Source organism: Muntiacus reevesi, chromosome 4, assembly GCF_963930625.1.
Source record: "Muntiacus reevesi chromosome 4, mMunRee1.1, whole genome shotgun sequence".
Classification (NCBI taxonomy): Eukaryota; Metazoa; Chordata; class Mammalia; order Artiodactyla; family Cervidae; genus Muntiacus; species Muntiacus reevesi.
In genome coordinates, this window is record NC_089252.1 from 140,440,549 (window position 1) to 140,460,336 (window position 19,788).

Below are 19,788 nucleotides of genomic sequence, written 5' to 3' on the forward strand. Positions count from 1 at the left end.
TCTTAAAATTTTTTAATCTTTGTTTTAAATTGAAATGCAGTTGATTTATAATGTAGTCAGTTGTTTTTAAAGCCTCTGTCAGTTTCTCCCAACCATTTGTCTGCCCGTTTCTCTGGTTGCTTTATATATTCTGAGCCAGCAAACAGACACACTTCTACCTCCTGCATTCAGCTAGTCAGTGGCCGTTACCAAACCTTTGTCTGTAGTCTGTAGTAGCTTCATCCCTTTCACCAAATTCTGTCTCCCTTCTGCTTTGAAGTCATCTCTTCCATAACAGCCTTGATGGATTCTGCTCTAATCATCCTAATCATTCCAGTACCCTCTGCACCCCCCCCAACATGCACCCCAATCTTGGTATCCAGGGGATGCATGGAACTTGAACCACTCATAAGGTGTTTCCTTGGCTATCCTGTCATGGTGATGTTTCGCCTAAATTTTTTTTTTTGTCTTTTCTAGAATAACTGAATGCTTTCAGAGCTGAGATCATATATTCTCGTTTCCTTGTGAGATTTCCCAGGAGTGTTTTGTGCACAGTTGATACGCAGGAAAGTACAACTCTTGCTAGTCTCTATCACTGGACACTTGTAGATTCCAATGACATGTATGTTTCATTGGGAGTCCCTCAGTGCTTACTGTCCATACATTCATTCTATTAACAGTTATCAAGTGTCTATTCAAATGCTCTTGCTGAGAGGTCGTGCCAGCCCTCCAAACCTCCTTGTCTTTGGAACAGAGCATTATCATCTGCACAGAGACCCACTTTATGTGAGCAGAATTTTATGTGGCATCCTAGCTTTCAGAATGAATGTTCCTGTTGTAGAGAAGCCTCTTAAAGTAAGGGTTCTCAGACTTTTGGAATCATGCACTGATCATATTTCAGTAGGAAAACTAGAGGTACCAACAAAGTTAGGCCAACTTATTAATTTGTCAAGGAAAGAGTTTTCATTTTTAAAGTATCATCTGCTCTCCCCCTTAATTCATAAAAGGAAGAAGATACTAATCCCAAAGTGGGTGACAATGAAAATATCACAGGATAGCCCTGGTGCCTGGACACAATGGGATTTGAAAGGTACCACCCTGGGCTACTGCCCCCAAACCTGGCGATACGCAATCAGTAAGGTACATGGGGAGGATTACAAACCCAGATTCCCAACACACCCCAGGCCTGCTAAGTCAGAATATTTAGGAATATGGCTCTGGAATCTGTATTTTCATCCATTTCTCAAGTGATTCTGGTATCAACCAGATTTAGGAATCATCTTGGATAGAGGATGTAAGTTAAAGTGATACAGGAAATAGGCCGTTTCTCTCGTGTTGATTTATCATATTACTCTATTCTTTGGGGGTTTTTCTAACCAGTGTGTAGGTTTTCAAAAGCAAATAAGAAACCCTTCATCACAGATTTGTCAACAGTTGACTCCAGGAAGATCATGGCTCCCAGCCCACAGGAGCCACACTTCACTGTTTGCTGTGTAAACATTTGCAGTGTGGGTTCTTCTGAAGGTGCAGGGTTTCTTCTTCTCTAACATTCTGGTTATCATGTTCTAGACAGTTCTTGCTCAGTGACTTGTTTTATTCTTATGCTGTGGCCAATTACAAGCTGAGATAGTGATTCTGGGGAGAGGATGAGCTGCAAATGGGCTGTGAAATGGCTTTTTCCTAGTGATTATCCATGGGAGGCCTGGAACGAGGTGGGCTGGGGTCTGTTTGGAGACTTGTGCTATGCACTTCGGCTGCGTGACGGGAATGGCCCCGGGGAAGAGGCCACATACTGATGGAAACGTTAGCGAACAGCTGGCACACTCCACCCTCTATGTGGAGGAGGCAAAAAATATTTATTTTCTGTATTTCCAGCTTTGCTCGATGATAGCAGGGCTTCGCCGTCAATGACTGCTTTTCCCTCTTTGCTCCAGATGTTTTAGTTGTCAACGTGACGTTCTCATTTGGCTCCTGGCGTGTGTCAAAGAGATTCAACTTTACCAACTGCTCATCATTAAGAGAGTAAGATTTTATTTGAAATGTAAATATTCTCTCATTGGCTTTAATTTATTTATTTGCTTTACTCTCCAATTTCCTAAAGACCTCTTTTGTGGAGGAGAACTTTCCAAGTTGCCTTTTGGAGCGTGGCCTAATGGGAGATAGGAGGGCCCCTGCGCTAATCAGCTGGCTTGTTCAAGCCCCACTAAGAGGTGATGCAGCCAAGAGGCAAACGACTATGCCTGGGTGTATTTTACCCACAGGGAAGTACATCTTCCTCCGACCCAGAGGTGGCCTTGAAGCAATAGGCAAAAGGGTGCAGCTAGCGGATCAGAATGACTTTGGGAATTTGAGTCAAGGAAGAGAGTGGAACGTGAGATAAGAGGAAGTCACAGTCAATGACAAGAGAAGGAGGAAGTCTCTGTCATCAGAAGAACAAGTTAGGACCTCCCTGGTGGTCCAATGGTTAAGTGCCAGTGCAGGGGACACAGGTTCGATCCCTGATCCAAGAAGATTCCACACACCTCGGAGGAAATGAGCCCATGTACCACAACTGCTGAGCCCATGAGCAATGAGAGAAGCCACCCTAACTAGAGAAAGCCCCTGTGCAGAGCAATGAAGATCCAGCACAGCCATAAATAAATAGATAAATAATTTTTAAAAAAGAACATGTTAATCATGACCCACATTTTTGTACCATGTTCGGCCCTGTTGAGCTGCATACCCCCCTGAATTAGGACCACACCTTCCTCTTTGCTTCTAAAGCAGAGCGAAGGCAGAGAAAAGATGTTTCACAGATTCCTGGTTTTCCAACTGGAAAATGGGATGGACATTTCCATGAAAATGATAGGAAGCTATCCTATTAGTGATTCTGTAGTTCTTTCAATGGTTTGCTAGGCCAATTGGATGAGTACCAAATGTAGGTTTCTTTGGGTCTGGCCTGGAAACCATTGTTTCTTCAGGGAAAAGGCATCGAACTCGAAGCTGAGTAGGCAGGCGACCCTACATCTATATGGACAGGAGCTGCCAGACTTTATCACCTCAGCATTCTGAAAGAGGGGTTGAGTTCAGTGATTTCTAACAAACAATGAATTCAAGGAGGGGAAAAGCTAAACTTGTTACCAAAAGCCTCAAAAGTCCTTGAAAATGGCGGGGAAAATAAGAAAAAGGGAAAGAGTTAAATAGAATTGTATAGCTCAAGGAGAGTTTAAACATAATACAGCTCCCCACCTCCAGTTGTAAAGCCTGGCGAAAAGAAGTGACTTGCCTCGGGTGCACAAGGAGGTAATTAAGAACCAGATCTCAGACCCACAGCTCCCCAGAGGGTGAGTGCCCGCCCTTTCCTGCCCTTTCCCTGGGTACCTGCTTCCCTTTTGAAAAGCACTTAGTAAGGTCATCATCACACCTGAGGGTTAGCAAGAGGAGTGCAAGTCGCAGACCTGCTTCAAGTGCACCTGCTTCGGTGGCCTGGTAAACACTTAGGCGAGCCTGCGCTTGCTTGCTTTCTGCCACCAAAACTGCAGTTTCTGTGGGTCAGAGCCTCAGGGTGCCTTGGCATCTCTGGAAGCATATCTGAAATGCGAATATGTGTCCTCTCCCTGATCTGGTCCTCTCCTTGTCCCAGAGGCCAAAGCTCTCTCTTGCTTCCCTTAGCTACGTTTCCAGACCCACTTCAATTTCCATTTTTATCGTTCTTGCTTTAACACTGATTATCCTATTAAGTGCTTTTCAAGTCTTCCGCTGTTATCCATGCATGGTTGTTTGATTAGTAGACACAATTCTTCCTTAATTTGATTAAAAAGCAAACAGTGGCACTCTGTTTTCTCTGCTTGCCAAGGTAGCACTTTTGGTTTCCCGTCTTGCAGGCACTGGGTGGTGTTCCTGCTTCAGTGAGGGTGGGCTTATGGGGGATGGGGAGATGAGTGTCCAGAGGGAAGCTTACCTGAAGGTAGACAAATAGCAGAACCAAATGCAGAAACAGATTCAGAGGGTTCCTGTCATCTACCAATGCAGCAGGTGACCCCAGCTTCAGGTTTCCATGGCAACCCCCCAGCAAGCGTCATGATGGTCCGTCAGCCCCGAGGGCTGCCCAGAGCAGGACACAAAGTCAGTACTCTGTCCCTAGCCTGAAAGAATGGTCCTCTCTCCCTTGGGTTCATCACAGTCTATCTAGGGACTTTTTTTCTTGTTTTTAATGCTCACACACAGCATCACAGAGGGAAATTCTAGGATGTGTGTTTTCCTAAAAATGCAGGAATTACGTTGGTTTTCTGTGTTGCCAGATGTCCAGGATGTATCGGAACCGGCTGTGCTTGGTGTAAAAGTGAGAGAAAATGCATCCACCCCTTCACAGCTTGCGACCCTTCAGATTACAAGAGGAACGAGGTAAAGTGACTTTTTTTTGGTATTACAAAGTTTCACCGAAAATAAATGTTTGTGACCACCCAGCCCTAGCCTGTATTTTGTGTTTATTTCAAACTCTGAATTTCCACCCATTGGGATGTTGAAGGAATGTTCTTCGTTTCAGGACCACTGTCCAGTGGCTTTTCCGAAATGGACACCACCCAAAACAGCAGGAGGAAGAAGATTCAAGGAGAATATGAGTAACAGAACCACTTGGGGCTTGCAGGTCAGACCCTATTTTTGTATTGATGCTGGGAAAATCCCTCTTTAAATGACAGTAACATCTGCTACTTTGGGTTCCTTTTAAAAATTCCCTATTTTGCTTTCTACCCAAATTCCCTGTTTTCCCTTTGGTTTTTAACCAAGTTTCATTTAATTGGCTCAGTACATCAGAGGCTGCACACTCACATAAAAGAAATTAAAAATCTGTAATTGTGAAAAATGATGTTCTGGTAGAAGTCAAATTTTAAATCTGACGTCGTGATCTCAAGAAGAGTTAGAGGGAAGTCTAGAGCACATAGCACTGAGGGGATTTCAATTTTAACCACATTTATGATTGCATTTCTGAGGGGTATACAAGGGCTGGGCGTGTCTATGCACACCATACAAATGAATCTCTTTGAAGTATTTTTCTTTGTAGAGACTATCTAACCAGTAGTTAATAGTGTCAAAAAACAAAGAGTTGTTTCTATGTAATAAGTATACATTTGTCTTCATGCCTCAAAACTGTCGTTCATTAAAAAATACTTTTCATGAAAATTTCTTTGGAAATTCCTCTTATTTTCTTCATAGTAAGTCACCAAGGTCAACTGACAGACATGATTGAAAAGAGAGAATATAACCAAGGAAACACTTCTGGGCAGAACATAATTGATGCACTTAGCGCACAAGTGCTGGTGTCGTTCAGTCAAGGGAAGTTAATTGAGCATCTACTATGCAGTGAAAAAAAAGGACAAGTTCTTATTCTCATTAACCTTGGGTCTAGTGGGAGCAGACAAATTAAACACAGTAACATGTTTTGTTTTTAAAGGCTCAGTTTTCTATTTCTTGACTCATCTGTGGCTTTGACATATCCATTTGCTGCTACTTAAGGTCAAGTGCCAATATAAATAAGTAGCACATTTTTAATCACCACCAAACAGTTGAGAGTAAGTGTAGGTGAATTCAGTAACAAGCAGAAGGAATGGTGAATCAAAATGGATTATGAAGTTAATTAAAGGCATTAGAAAAGCTTGCTGTGCCAATATCTTCAGACTTTTTAAGTCTTCAAGGTTTTATTAAATGATGAGCCACATTACTCTTCTCATTGGTTGATGAAACTAAGGCATAGTGACAGATGTTTAAATCAAAAAGGCAGTGGCTTTTTAAAAAAAATTAAACTTCTCTTTTGCTGTTGTTTCAGTTGTTTTTTTTTAAATTGGTCAAATACATATAACACAAAGTTTACCACTTTTAAGTGTACAGTTTAGTAGTGTTAAGTACATTCACACTGTTGTCAGTCATCACCACCATCTATCCCCAGAACATGTTTCAACTTGCAAAACTGAAACCTCGTACCCATTAAACAGTAACCCCTCATTTTCCCTTCCGCTCGCCCCTGGAAGCTGCTGCTCTACTTTCAGTTCTCTATGAATTTGACTACTCTAGGTACTTCAGATTAGGTGGAATCAAACAGGCTTTGTCTTTTTGTGACTGGCTCATTTCGCTTAATATAATGTTCTAAAGGTTCATCCATACTGTAACATGTGTTAGAATTCCCTTTCAGGTTGAATAATGTTGCATTGTTTGTATATAACATTTTGTTTATTGAGTCATCCATTGACGGACACTTGGGTTGCATACATCTTTTGGCCATTGTAACTAATACTTCTATAAATGGATGTGTACAAATACCTCTTCAAGACCCTGTTTCAGTTCTTTGGGGTATGTACTCAGCAGTGGAATTGCTGAATCGTGTGATAATCCTATCTTTAATTTCTTTAGGAACACCATTCTGTTTTCCTTACCTCTCAGCTGTTTTACATTCCCACCAACAGCATTTCAGTGTTCCAAGTTCTCCACATTCTTGCCAACACTTTTTTTTTTTAAATAGTAACCACCTTAATTTGGTATAAGGTGGTATTTCACTGTGATTTTGATTTGCATTTTCCTACTGTTCAGTCACACTGAACCTCTTTTTGTGTGCTTGTGGGCCATTCGTGTGCTTCTTTGGAGAAATGTCTATTCAAGTGTTCTATTTTATAGTCAGGTTGCTTGTTTTTTTGTTGTTGTTGCTGTTGTTGAATTGTAGGAGTTCTTTATATATTTTAGATATCAACCATGTATCAGATAAATGATTTGCAAATATTTTCTCCTATTCCATAGATGGCCATTTCATTCTGTTGATTGTATCCTTGGATGCACAGAGGTTTTAAATTTTGTTCAAGTTTAATTTATTTTTTTTTAAATTTTGTTGTCTGTGCTTTGGGTGTCACATCCAAGATATCACTGGCAAATTCAATGCCATAAAGCTCTTATTCTAAGTGTTTTATAGTTTTAATTCTTACAATTAGGTTATTTGATCGATTTTGAGTTAATTTACATATATGGTATAAGGTAAGTGGCCAACTTCATTCTTTTCTGTGGATATCCAGTTTTCCAAGACAACTTGTTGAAAAAACTGTCCTTTACCCCATTAAATATGCTTTGCACCCTTATCAAAAAATTATGTGATCATATATGCAAACATTTACTTCTGGGCTGTATATCCTATTCCATTGGTCTATAGGTCTGTCTTTATACCCATAAAATACTGTTTTGTAATAACTTTTGAGATCAGAAAGTGAGCATTCTGAGATTTTGTTCTTCTTTTTCATGATCATTTTGAAAGAAAACTTTTTATTCTGAGATAATGTAGATTTGTATGGAGTTATGAGAAAATAATACAGAGGTCTCATGCATCCTTTACCCAGTTTCTCCCAGTAGTAACATCTTGCCAAACAATAGCACAATATCACAACTAGGATTTGACAGTGACAACAGTCAATATACAGAACAACTCTTGTCACCTCAAGTCTCCCCCCACATTGCCTGTCTGTAGTCATACCACTTCCTCCTCCCCTCCCGCTTGCCTATTTCTCACCTGCGGCTACCACTAATCTGTTCTCCATTCTGTAATTTTATTATTTCAAAGATTTTATATAAATGGAATCATCCAGAGGTACCCTTTGTGAACTGGTCTTTTTAACTCAACATAATTCTCTAGAAATTCATCCACATTCTTTTAGGCATCAATAATGTGTCCCTTTCTATTGCTAAGTCATGGTTCAGGCAGTGACTTTTTACATTTTTATTTTAAAGAAAAAAATAAGGTCACTGCATCCTGGTTTCCTGTATTATGTCTTCTTGAACCTTTTGACATATGTGGTTGAAAGAACTGGGGTCACCAAGGAAATAGGAGAAAGCTGGAAATAAACAAAAGCCCAGACCTGTCTTCAGGGCTTCTCCATGCACTACCTTTGGCTAAAGACATCTTTTTGATGCTGAAATGTTTTCTTTAAATACGCGGGGATTCCCTGGCTGCCCAGTGTTTAGGACTCTGTCTTCCACAGCAAGGGGCATGGGTTCACCCCCCCAACTGGAGAGTTAGGATCTGGCAAGCTGCATGGCATGGCCAGAAATGAATGAATGACTCCATTCAGAATGGACGACTGGGAATGGAGTACTGTCACGGGATGGGTTTCTCATGCTCTGTGATACACTGCTGTCTTTTCCTTATTGTGTGGAATGTGTAAATCCAGGTTTCCAGTTCGGCCCCCAGGCTGGCTTTGAATGAGGCAGCGAACACTTCCTAGCAGAGAAGCCATCGGAGGCTTTCCTTCAACGCATCTTCCACGTCACATACGTACTGGGTGCTTCCTGTGTGCCAGGCATGGGGACACGAGATGTGAATGAATCGTACACAGTCTTAGGCCTCCTAATGCTGAGCTTGGATTGGTGATCCCTACAGGTATCGTTTGTGCACCTAATATATACCAATACACAGAGCTCCATGGATACCGTGAGGAGGACACACAGGAATCAGGAACATCTCTTGTCATCAGTCTTAAGAATCTTATTTGTACATAAGCACATAAATAAGAATAAAAGATAGAAAAGAGTAACCTAGGAAAGGTACCAGGAAGTTTACAAACCCTGAGAGCCTCTTTGTGCATGGGGCCTTGTCTTAGTCATTCCTGATTATTTAAGCCCAGGGCCTGGCAGTTAAAAACACTTCATCAGTGCGGTTGGTTAAGTCTTGGATGGATGGATGGATGGATGGATTGACGCAAGGTGACATGCAGCCTATAGTTAAGGGAAGAGACACCTGGAGACGGAGTGGGTCTTCTAAGCATAGGGCCCAGCCATTGCAAAAGCACAGTGCATCATAGAAAATTCCAGGGTACCCCTCATGGGAGACCCCAAGTGATTTAGTTTGACTGGAGCAGAAGGATGCAGGAAGTTATGGGAAAGAGCAAGGCTGAAATGACCTTGGAGCCTGCATCTATAGAGCCTTACATTTTGTTTTTCAGCAGCAGTAGAATGTTCTTCAAGACTTTTTTTTTTAATGCATGAGTGAACTCATCTGAGAAGAAAATGGCAAACCACTCCAATAATCTTGCCTGGAGAATCCCATGGACCGAGGAGCCTGGCAGGCTATACAATCCGTAGCGTCTCAGACAGTTGGACATGACTGAAGCAACTTAGCATGCGTGCAAGCACGTGGAACTTATGAGAGAGGGTTCCTGGTTGACCCCCTATTTGGCTTTGTTGTCCTCATACTTTTTCATGAGCCTATGCACCATCCCTTGACCACAACTGAAAAACATGGACTGTCATGGCAGCTCCCCCATGGGAACCAGGAATGGACTTAATGATGTCAAACCAGAAAGAACCCCAGGGGGCTTCATTAGGAGCCGCATCACCAGAACAGGGCAAATAGCTTAAAAATCTATCAATATATTTGCCCTTTGGATGGAAAGTATTTTCAACTGTCAGGGCCAGTCTCTGTCAGAAGCAGTTGCCCTTGTCACCCTGCCCTAACCTCTTTTCCTTCCTTTTCTTAATAATCTTATATCTGGTGCCTCCACCTGCCCAGAGAAGAGGTGACTGCTCTGTCTTTCCTGTTCTCAAGGAAAGGTTGTGAAGGTCTGTGATATGAGGTTGTTCTAATATTTGTTATACTTATCACTGCCGGGTAGAAATGCATGGTACAAAGCCATGTCCTCCTGCTCCCGGGAGATTCATATTCCTTCTCTTTCTTGAGTTTTCCTCTCTTCCTCCATCATGTATGATGTGCATTTTAATTCCTCACAGGCAATCCAAATGACCTCATTCAGGGTCCCTGCCTTAAAAAGCAAAGTCAAGTTTAACACGTACCTTGCTGAGTAGTTTCTGTGGGCCTAGCACTGAGCTGCGTGCTGTGGGCTTCACTGCCAGTTGCTCTTGTATTCATTCATTCGAAACGTGTTAATTGAACACCTACTCTGTGCTGGGCAGAGAGGCAAAATATGTGCCCTCGTGGAGTTTATGTTAAGAACTTGTAAAAGTTGGGGATGCATTTTTGTGAAGCTTCTTAGTGTGTATGACAGAAAAAGCTATAAGCAGGAATGCCAGAATGTGCAGAATTGACTAGGGGTGGCCCGTATTTGTGAAGCCTGGGGTTATATCCTGAACTCAAAGTACCTCTTTATTGGAGCTTTATGATGGACCTATTTTCCCTACCTGATAGACAAATGTTGGCTTGCACAGGATCAGTATGTAGTGAGTGATAGACACGAGGTTTGACCCAGGCAGTCTAGGCCATAGCTTTAACCACTAGTATACACTGCATGGGGCCTGCCTTGTAGCTCAGTTGGTAAAGAATCTGCCTGCAGTGCAGGAGCTCACCTGCAGTGCAGGAGCCCCAAGTTCGGTCCCTGGGTTGGGAAGATCCCCTGGAGAAGGAAATGGCACCCCACCCCAGTATTGTTGCCTGGGAAATCCTATGGACAGAGGAGCCTGGTGGACTACAGTCCTTGGGGTCACAAGTGTTGCACACGACTTAGAAACTAAACCACAAACATTGCATGACCTCAATGTAGTATCAGTGATAAAAGTCAGTCTGGAAGGGACTTCTCTTGGGTGGCCTGGGCAAGCTGTCAGGGGTGTGCATTAGTGTTGAAGGCTTGGGATGGGGGAGATAGGTTGGAGCATAATCTAAGAAAAGGAGTTGGACCAAGGCAACCCTGGCATCTTCCCAAGATGGGAAGAGCAGAGAAGGCTTGAGATGGGAAACCGAGGCCCTTGGGAGAGGGGAGCACCAAGCATCTCATATTGAAGTTGAAGCTCAACAGAGGGATGGGTTTTGATTGGTGGGGTTAAATCTGCAAGCAGGAATTTCTAATGGAATGGCGGCATTGCCCACCCCGGTCACAGAGTCCTGGGTGCCTCAGCCAGATCTGAGGAACCACATTCAGAAGGTTCAGTGACCAAGAGTAGTTACTTGATGGACTGGCCTCAGCAGCCTCCCCTTCAAGTCCCCCAGGTCAGAAAAGCAAGCCTTGATCTCTCTGCACAAGGCTTTGGTCTGTCACCTGCTCAGAAATCTCCTGGTCCCTCTCAGTTGGCATTCTAACTCTCGATAATTCCTAGGACCAAGCTCCCTAGGACCAGTCCTTTCACAGATGGGTGGGCCATAAAGAAGTATTCAGCTGAGGGCTGAGCATCAGATGGACACGATGTTTTTGTTCCAATTAATGCTCTTATTTTTCTCTGGTGGGACTGTATTTTGGTGTTCTCTTTCCACATCTCACCCCTTTTTACACTTTGCCATCTCCACTGCTGATCACCACTCTTCTCAATTTATACATTTCATTAATATATTACTTCCATCCTTTTTGGTCATTAATAAAGATGTTAAATAATTCTGAACCAAAATCTCACCCCTGCGGGGCCCTACAAGGCACTTTCCTTTAATTAGTTGTGCCACCTTTCATCTCTCTAATGTCCTTTGGTTTCAGATTTCCAGCTGGTTTTTTTGAATCCATGTGACTTTTTATCCAGTCTCGTTTGAACTAATTTCACAAGTGAAAATCTGAGAAACGTTTTACTGAGTGTTGATTCAGGTCCAGGCCTACAGAGAGCTTTGCTGTATTCAAATTTTTGGGGAAACAGATTAATAGAGTACAATTTGGTCTTAATAAATTGAGTCTTCCTAATGTACCTCTTTCTAATATTCTTTTCAATCATTGTGGTAGTTTCTCCATTAATGTCATGGTAATTTGAATTGTGTTGATGTCAGGTTTCACAAAAGGTACTCTTCCTGTCAAGAGTAATCCTCTTAGACCTTTCCAAAGATAACTAGTTCTTAGAGCTTGTGCTATTTCCAGTGTCTTATAATAACTTTGTTTTTAAAAAAATAAAATAACTGGGTATTCTGTAATCACCTAATTAACCAGTTTCTAATGTGCTTTTTTAAAATATCAAATAGGCAGTGATTTAAACTCGTGAGCAACCAGAATTCCAAATATTTTATTAAATAGTTCAAAATTGTGCAGCCATTTAAAAATAACTCTCAAGCCTTTAAAATGTAACTGACAGGAAGTAGATTGTTCTGAGGTTAATTGTTGGGCAACCCAGGGCTCTAAGGGTTAGAACCAATGGTATTTTTATTTGATAAATGGAAATCCTTGGGCATAGAATGAGGGAGGAATCTCACTCCACAGGGCTGTAAGGAATAATCTCTTTGCATCAAGCTAGATTATGTTTTTAAATTAACCCCTTGTATGTGTCAGCTTATGGGACCTGCTACTTCATTTCAGGTTATGAATGAAGTCTTGATTCAAATTCAGAAATAGAGCTAGAATACTGAGTGTGTGGCAAGAGCATTCTTGGCCTTTTGTATGTACTGGATTTTTAAAGACTATTTATCAGTAAAAATAGCAAGTGTTGTATTTCTAAGAATTGTAGGCATATAGTACAGCCATATAGGTACACTTTTTTTTTTCTTGTATATCTGTGCTGTTTATTTAATGAGGTCTGCTTGGTAGCCCTTTAACTCACTTATTAAAAGAGGTTCTCCAGGCAGACAAAGGACAGCTAATCTGATCCTCTTTGCAAGCAGACCTGAAGCATCTGCTTTCACAAGATAGACCAGGGCTGGATTCCATCGTAGATAGCCAATGGAAACCTCTGTCAACAATAAGGTTTTAAAACAAAATCCTTTTGAAAGTAGCAGGACTGTCTCTACTCAGGGGGAAATAAAAAGTTAATCAGGTGACATGGCAAGTCCTCTGATGGTGTTTGTGGAGCTGTTTAAGGAACAAACTATAACCCCCTTTAGAAAATCTTTTTTAGCTTAGTTAGAAGGCTCTCTTTTTAGCCTCTCCTGAAAGCAAAGAAGTAGCATTTACTTGGCGTGTTTGAAATTTCACTTGAGCAGACATCAACTGTCTAAGTAGAAGAAGTGAGAAGGGCTATCTGCAAAGAAACCCAGGAATCAGAGCTGAGTTGGATATAAATGTGAAGTCTGCATCGAGGTTTACCTAAAGCCTCTTGCTTCCCTAAGAAGACTGGACCCAGTAGTGCAGGGGTCTGCCAGATTTTTTTCTTCAAAAAGTCAGACAGTAAATATTTCAGGCTTTGCAAGCCATGTGATCTCTGTCGCAAAGACTAGGCTCTGCCATTATAGTGCAAACGCAGTGACAGACAATGCATAAATGATGGTGTGGCTGGGTTCCCAAAAAACTGTATTTATGGATGCTGAAATTTGAATTTCATGTGTTTACACATGTCATGGAATATTCTTCTTTTGACAATTTTTTTTTCATAGGCTGTCCAAGAACGAGCAGTGGACTGAATTTAACTCGCTCCAGGCAAATCTAGGAGTTTACTTTCTCCTGATCTAGTGCACCCAGAGGTCCTGTGTCCCCCACAGCACCTCGTGCCATCCCAGGGATCCTGTAGGTGTTTAACAAATACCTGTTCACTTAGCTGGCATCCTGTCAGGGCAAAGAGTAAGCCTTTTGGTATACAACACACACTTGACATTTGCGAGGGATTTATTTCCACGTCTTTGCTAATCCCCCCCATTCCAAGTACCACTCTTGCAGATAATTTCCCCCATAAAATGCAGTCAACTCTAACAGAATAATTAAAGTGACCCTCTCAGGCCCTCTGTGATTCTATAAATACAGGACTGAAGTCCTTTACTAAGTGATTAAAATAAATTCTGCCACCGAAATCAATTCCCTGTCGCATTACATCATTGCTGTGATGACATTAACAATGAATTCACCTCAATCGGGAAAATCAATCCACAGTGATAATGAGTGACGGTGACTGTTCCACCATATAGCACCTGTGTTTGTCAAGGAGCAGAATGATAAAACATCCTTTCAGCAGGGTGGGCACCACAGCAAGGCCATCCTGATGAGCATCATACGAACAAAGGAGCAGTGGATCCTGGGGTGCTTGAAACAGGTGGCAGGCAGGTGCTGGACATGAACTCCCCCAATGCCTTAAGTGGCTTCTTCCTAGACTTCATCCTCTAAGTGGATACACTCGGTATTTATGACTTAGCCAAACTCCACATGATTAAGCATCTCTGGAGTTGGAGGTCATTTTCAAATATTAGGAGTGTGAGTATGAAAATTCACTCATACTAAAGATCTGCTGAGCTTAGTATGGGCTAGAATCTTAGAATCTTGCTCTGTTTGGTCCATATGATAGAGGAATATAGACTTGCTGGAAATATTCTACAAAACAACTACTAAATGAGCAAAAAGATAGGCAGTGGCATCTGTAGAGAAAAGTGAAAGAGATTGGTTTGTCTTTGAAAGGGAAAATTATTCTTGCCATCAAATAAAGGGCTTTTTTTTTTTTTTTAAAGGGGAATTTGATTAGATGTTGCAAATAGAGAAGTAAGGTACTTAAATCTACATGATGTGGGGCCCCAGTTATTGGGTTATTCCAAGGGAAACTTTCCTGATAGAAAAAAGCCTGATAAAGCTTGTGATGGGTTCCAAGGAGGAGATGGTATCTACAAATGTGGAATAACAGTGGTTGGCTCCAGGAGTTTAGGCATCTGACTACTTGATATTAGGTGACTTCACTGGTTGGTTTCTTACTGAAACAAACAAACAAAAATAGGAACTGCTTTCTTGGAAATTGAAGTTATCCTGGATGACATTTATTCCAACTTAATGATGGATCTGTTGTTGACTACAGTCAGTAGGCGCCTCATCTTTTACTTCATTTTATTACGTTGTGAGCCTCCAGAGGCTGTGAGGCAGCAAGCTTGTTTGAGAACTCTAGTGATATCTCACTCTTCAGACAGAATGTCAGACTCTTCAACTGTATTTTCAACTGTCTTGTGAGACAAAGACTAATTGGTTTGACCTCATGCTGTCGCATGTTGAGAGACATGAATCTGCAGCACTCCTCCTTGAATACATTGATTTCATTAAACACTGTCTGCTTGTGTTTGCAAAATGTTGTAATTTCCCAGTGAGTTCTTCGAACGGCAGTGCATAAACAGATTTCTTGGAACAATGCCATTTCTTAGCTTTGATCTTGTGTTTTAATCTTTTCTTTCCAATAGGTCTTCTCTGTTAAGTCCATTGAGCCACAGAAAATATCGACCTTAGGGAAAAGTAATGTGATCGTCACGGGAGCAAACTTTACCCAGGCATCGAACATCACAATGATCCTGAATGGAACCAGTACTTGTGATAAGGATGTGTGAGTTGAAATATGAGTGATTTATTCTTGGTAATATACTGAAAAGCTAAAACCTATACCAAAGGAATAGCACTGAGATTATAATCATTTTATGGTTAATTTCTTTTCCATGTGCCAGTGTGAGCCAGTTATTCTGTATATTTGATTTAACATGATTTCAAGAAGTAAAATAATTTAAGCACGACATTGAAGTTAGTTGTGGGAGAATCTGTGCCATGTAACCCCCAACACCTCAAAATATAGTAATTCCAGGATGCTGCCTATTGGGGTCCTGATTTGTTTTAATGAACAAAATCAAGTAATTTGAGGAACAGATATCATTTTGAAGATGATCCACTTAGAAAAATAGTTGAGTACCTTAGAATTTTATGGGAAAATAGGGCCACTCTTCCAATGTATTACTGAAAGTTGAGAGGACAAATTTTCTGATCTATTTTATTCTTTTGTAGCCTTCTATGTATTGCAACTTAGCATGCATGCATGCATGCATTGGAGAAGGAAATGGCAACCCACTCCAGTATTCTTGCTTGGAGAATCCCACAGACAGAGGAGCCTGGTGGGCTGCCGTCTATGGGATCGCACAGTCGGACACGTCTGCAGTGACTTAGCAGCAGCAGCTATATTGGATTGGTTTCGGGCTCAAATAATAACTAAATGAAACATCCATTAGTGTTAAAAAGAAGAAGAAAACACCCCAACACAAATATCTGTTCAATGATGTACCATTTGAACACCATTATTTCTATGACCTCTTTTCCCTAACACATTCTTTCAACGAAACTTTGAGAAAAGAAAATCTCAGTATTTGACTATCACGCTTGTGTAAATGTTACTCTCCGAAATGAGGTAAAGTAATAATAACATAATAAATCATTTGAGTTTTCTGCTTGTTAGTGTTTAGAGGTGTTGGCTAATTTAAAGTAAAAAGATGTTGCCATCTACATGATGTAGAATAGTGAGTTTGTCCTCACCATGGAAATGTGTCAAAGACAATCCACTGAAGCATGGTGTTTTGGTTCTTAGCTACTAAAACAGATTTGTACAGCATTTTAATCTGCCACACTTATATACTGAATTCTTTGTTTTAATTCGTTTGCTGCATCTAACCGCCATCCCCTTCCTCTCCTAGCAGTAAATTTGGGATGTCTGTCATTTTGATGGAAAAAGCTGCTCCTTGGGTGCTCTTTTTCTCTGTTCTGCTATTTACCAGAATTATCCAGCACACATTAGTGGCTGTATCTATGCAACATAGGTATTTTTGTACCGTTTATCCTGGCTAAATACTTCACTGCAAAAATCTCTCATTTTGTGTAGCGAAGTTAGACACCTGTGTGTTCACTGAAAGGCAATCAGCTTCACTGGAAAATAAGTCGTTTTTTAGAGCATTACCCTGTTTCTGACTCTTTATGCTCTCATTTCAATTCCGAGTGTGTCTTGAGATACTGCAGTTATTAAATTAAATGACTAAGAGAGACCTTTCTGCATGTAGCATTTCAGTAACCACATCTGTGTAGTGAACCCAAGGTTCACGAGCAATAAACGTAATACGCAGTTAATTCTGTATCAGAGTTCATGCCATAATCCTAACCTCTCAATACAGCATTTTTAAAATACCTAATTATTCCAAGGAGAAAAATATAAGAATAGCAATGGAATGATCCATATTTCTGCCTCTCTCCTTCGAAAATTGATAAACAAGTTTGAATTTTAATGATCAGCCACTTTACAATGAGTTTCCTAGAGCTTTGCTCTGAATATAAAATCTTAGAATGTAAATTTGAGGAAGTGTCAGTACAAACCAGCTCAAATATTTCTGAATTTGCCTTGTTGCTAGAATCTATTATTACTGCTTAAAGGCTATGGGCATTACAGTCAATAATCACGTACAAAGTCTTTAAGTAATAATAGTAGATTCTCATGTTGTATAATTATACTGAGCATTATCCAGACACAACCCCATCTTCATGACCTGTGCTTTAGAGGCTCCTTGTAGATGTGATATACAGAGGAAGCTGCAGAGGGGATGCTGTAGAAGGCTTTGCTTTGACTCCCAAAGGGTGTTGAGGGCATGCTCTGCAGATTTCAAAGAGCACCCAGGACAGTCCCAGCTAAATTGCTGTCTGGAGATTGTCAGGAGCTCTGATGCTGGTTGATTCCAAGGCCCCTGGGCTCCTGGCTTGGACTTTAATGTTGAACTCTTTGTTCTTTGAATGGCAGAATCCATCTCTGCCCAGGGTCGGGTTCTACCACACCTTCCCTACAAGTGCTTGATTGATTTTTCAAGCCTTTCATTATGGAAATTTCCAGTCATACACAACAGAGAACCTCTTCATATCCTCCAACTTCCAAATTCAACGTTTTACCAATCTTATTTCACCTATCTCCTCCACATTTTTGAGAGTGATGGAAAGTTAGTGGCTAGAGTTTGTAAGAGCATATCCCAGGATATCTCACTATATCCTTTGACTCATGATTACTTCAGTATGTATGTGTAGCAGATAAGGATGGTGCCATTAGCACACTCAAAATTAATGGCAATTCCTTAATATACTTTGATTCCCAGTCCACTTTGCACTTCCTATTATATTAGGGTTTTTTAAAGGCAGTGGTTCCATTTCCTTCTCTCCCCACTTCTAAGGGAAATGCAAATAAAAACATAAAAATGCACAAAAGAAAAAGGAACCCAGACCCAGATAATACCCATGCTGGGTAAGTGGGCCCTGATTAATCAGTAGCTGCCTGCGGCTGTTCTGATAGTTTGGGAGCTGTTGCAGTTCAAATGAAGTTCATATCCTGTCTCCTTGGGTAATCGACTATGCTAGGTATCTGTGTCACCGAAGAGCTCTCTTCTATCCCTTTATAGGATACAGGTTAGCCACGTGCTAAATGACACCCATATGCAATTCTCTCTTCCATCGAGCCGAAAAGAAATGAAGGATGTGTGTATCCAGTTTGATGGCGGAAACTGTGCTTCGGTGGGACCCTTGTCTTATATTGCTCTGCCCCACTGCTCGCTCATATATCCTGCTACCACCTGGATCAGGTACTTTCTAGAGTGTATTTTTTTCTTGCTGTGGTTAACAAGGCCATATGTATAAAGATCATGGATTTCACTCAAAAAAATATAGAAATGATTGTCATAACTTAATTTTCACAGACTTCCTCTTTAGGATTTATTCTTAGAAAACAAAGGCATACCTGAGAAATAGGTTGCCTCCCATCATCACAGTAAATACTGTGAGTATATCTTGTTTTATTCTTAGCTGTGGCTGCTAGGAAGCTCACAGCTAAAATGTTTGTTGAAATTCTGGTTTCTCTTCAGATCATGTTTGTGTTTTGCAATGTTTGTTCAACTATAAATTAAGCTTAGGTTTCTGATACAAATACATAATCCTCTTCACTACATTGCACTCCTGTGTATGACCCAAAGCTTGTTCCTTCTTACAGCCTTCATTTTATAACCTTAAGAGTAAGCTCTTTTGAATAATTTCAAGAAATATTGGGAACTATCTAAATAAGAAGCAGTGTCTACATTTCAAAGATACTCCCTATGTGAGAGATGGAAATTCCAAAGAAACTCTTACAGATGACTCTTGTTATATTAAGAAAAAAAATTCTCCCTCTAGTTGAATTTAAATTCACATTAAGATTTTTGAATATAAACCTAAAGATAGTTTCTCCACCTAACACAGCATGAAACTAACTTTCAAAGTACTGTCTAGGTAAAACTACAGATGAAGCTTTGTTTAAAAAAAAAAGAAAGGGAAAATGAAAAAAAGAAATCACTTCTAATATTCTTATTTAAGATGAAGTGAGAGGTGGATGTATTAGGCTGCTAGGGCCGCCATAACAAAGTACCACAGACTGGACTGCTTAAATGACAGAAATGTATTTAATCAAAGTTCTGGAAGCTATGAGTCCAAGATCAAGGTGCTGTCAGGGTTGATTTATCCTTCAGCCTCTCTCCTAGGTTTGCGGAGGGCCATCCTCTCCCTGTGTCTTCACAATGGTCTTCCCTCTGTGCCTGTCTGTGTTATAATCTCCTTTCTTTTTTTTTTTTAATAAGGACACCTGTCATATTGGATTGGGGCCCACTCTAATGACCTCATTTAACCTTAATTACCTCTTTCAGGGTCCTATCTCCAAACAGAGTCAGGTGCTGAGGTCCTGGAGGTTGGGACTTCAGTTCCACTCCTAACAGTAGCATGAGGAAAGCTAACATTTCCAACCCAAGGCTCTAGCATGGTTCTCCCAGCCATGGGTCTCAGTCCTTCCTATAAATAGGAGCAAACGGTGATGCAACACTCCCCATATGCCCCGGGTGTCAGATCTTTTGACTCAGGAAATCCTCACAAGCCTACGGGGTCCCCTGTGCATAACCCTTTTGGCCAATGAGGAAACTGAGGTGTGGAGCATTCAGACAGCTTGCCCAGGCTCCCGGGCAGTCTGGGCCAGGCTTGCTGTGATCTGCGCTTTGTTGCAAGGTAGGAGGTTTCCTAGTGTCTCATCACCTGTGACAGTCTGAGTCAGTGTCTCTCGGTTACTCCTGGGCAAGAGCACGGCTCTGCAGTCTGGCCATTGGCAGACCATGCTTGGCCTGGTTTTCTAGTAACGGTGACAGGCTGGCGTGAGGCCAGCTCGGCCATCCCCCTGGTGGCTGGAAGGTTC

At 41.2% G+C, this 19,788-nt stretch overlaps 1 protein-coding gene across 1 annotated transcript in view; it reads left to right on the top strand.

Annotated features, from left to right (window-relative positions):
- PLXNC1 (plexin C1) overlaps positions 1–19,788 on the top strand; it is a 150,150-nt gene that overhangs the window by 71,970 nt on the left and 58,392 nt on the right. Inside the window, exons 7-11 of the mRNA XM_065934213.1 lie at positions 1,914–2,001; positions 4,260–4,362; positions 4,505–4,606; positions 14,981–15,120; positions 17,984–18,163. Coding sequence (XP_065790285.1) covers positions 1,914–2,001; positions 4,260–4,362; positions 4,505–4,606; positions 14,981–15,120; positions 17,984–18,163 — 613 coding nt within the window. The remainder of the gene's footprint in view (positions 1–1,913; positions 2,002–4,259; positions 4,363–4,504; positions 4,607–14,980; positions 15,121–17,983; positions 18,164–19,788) is intronic.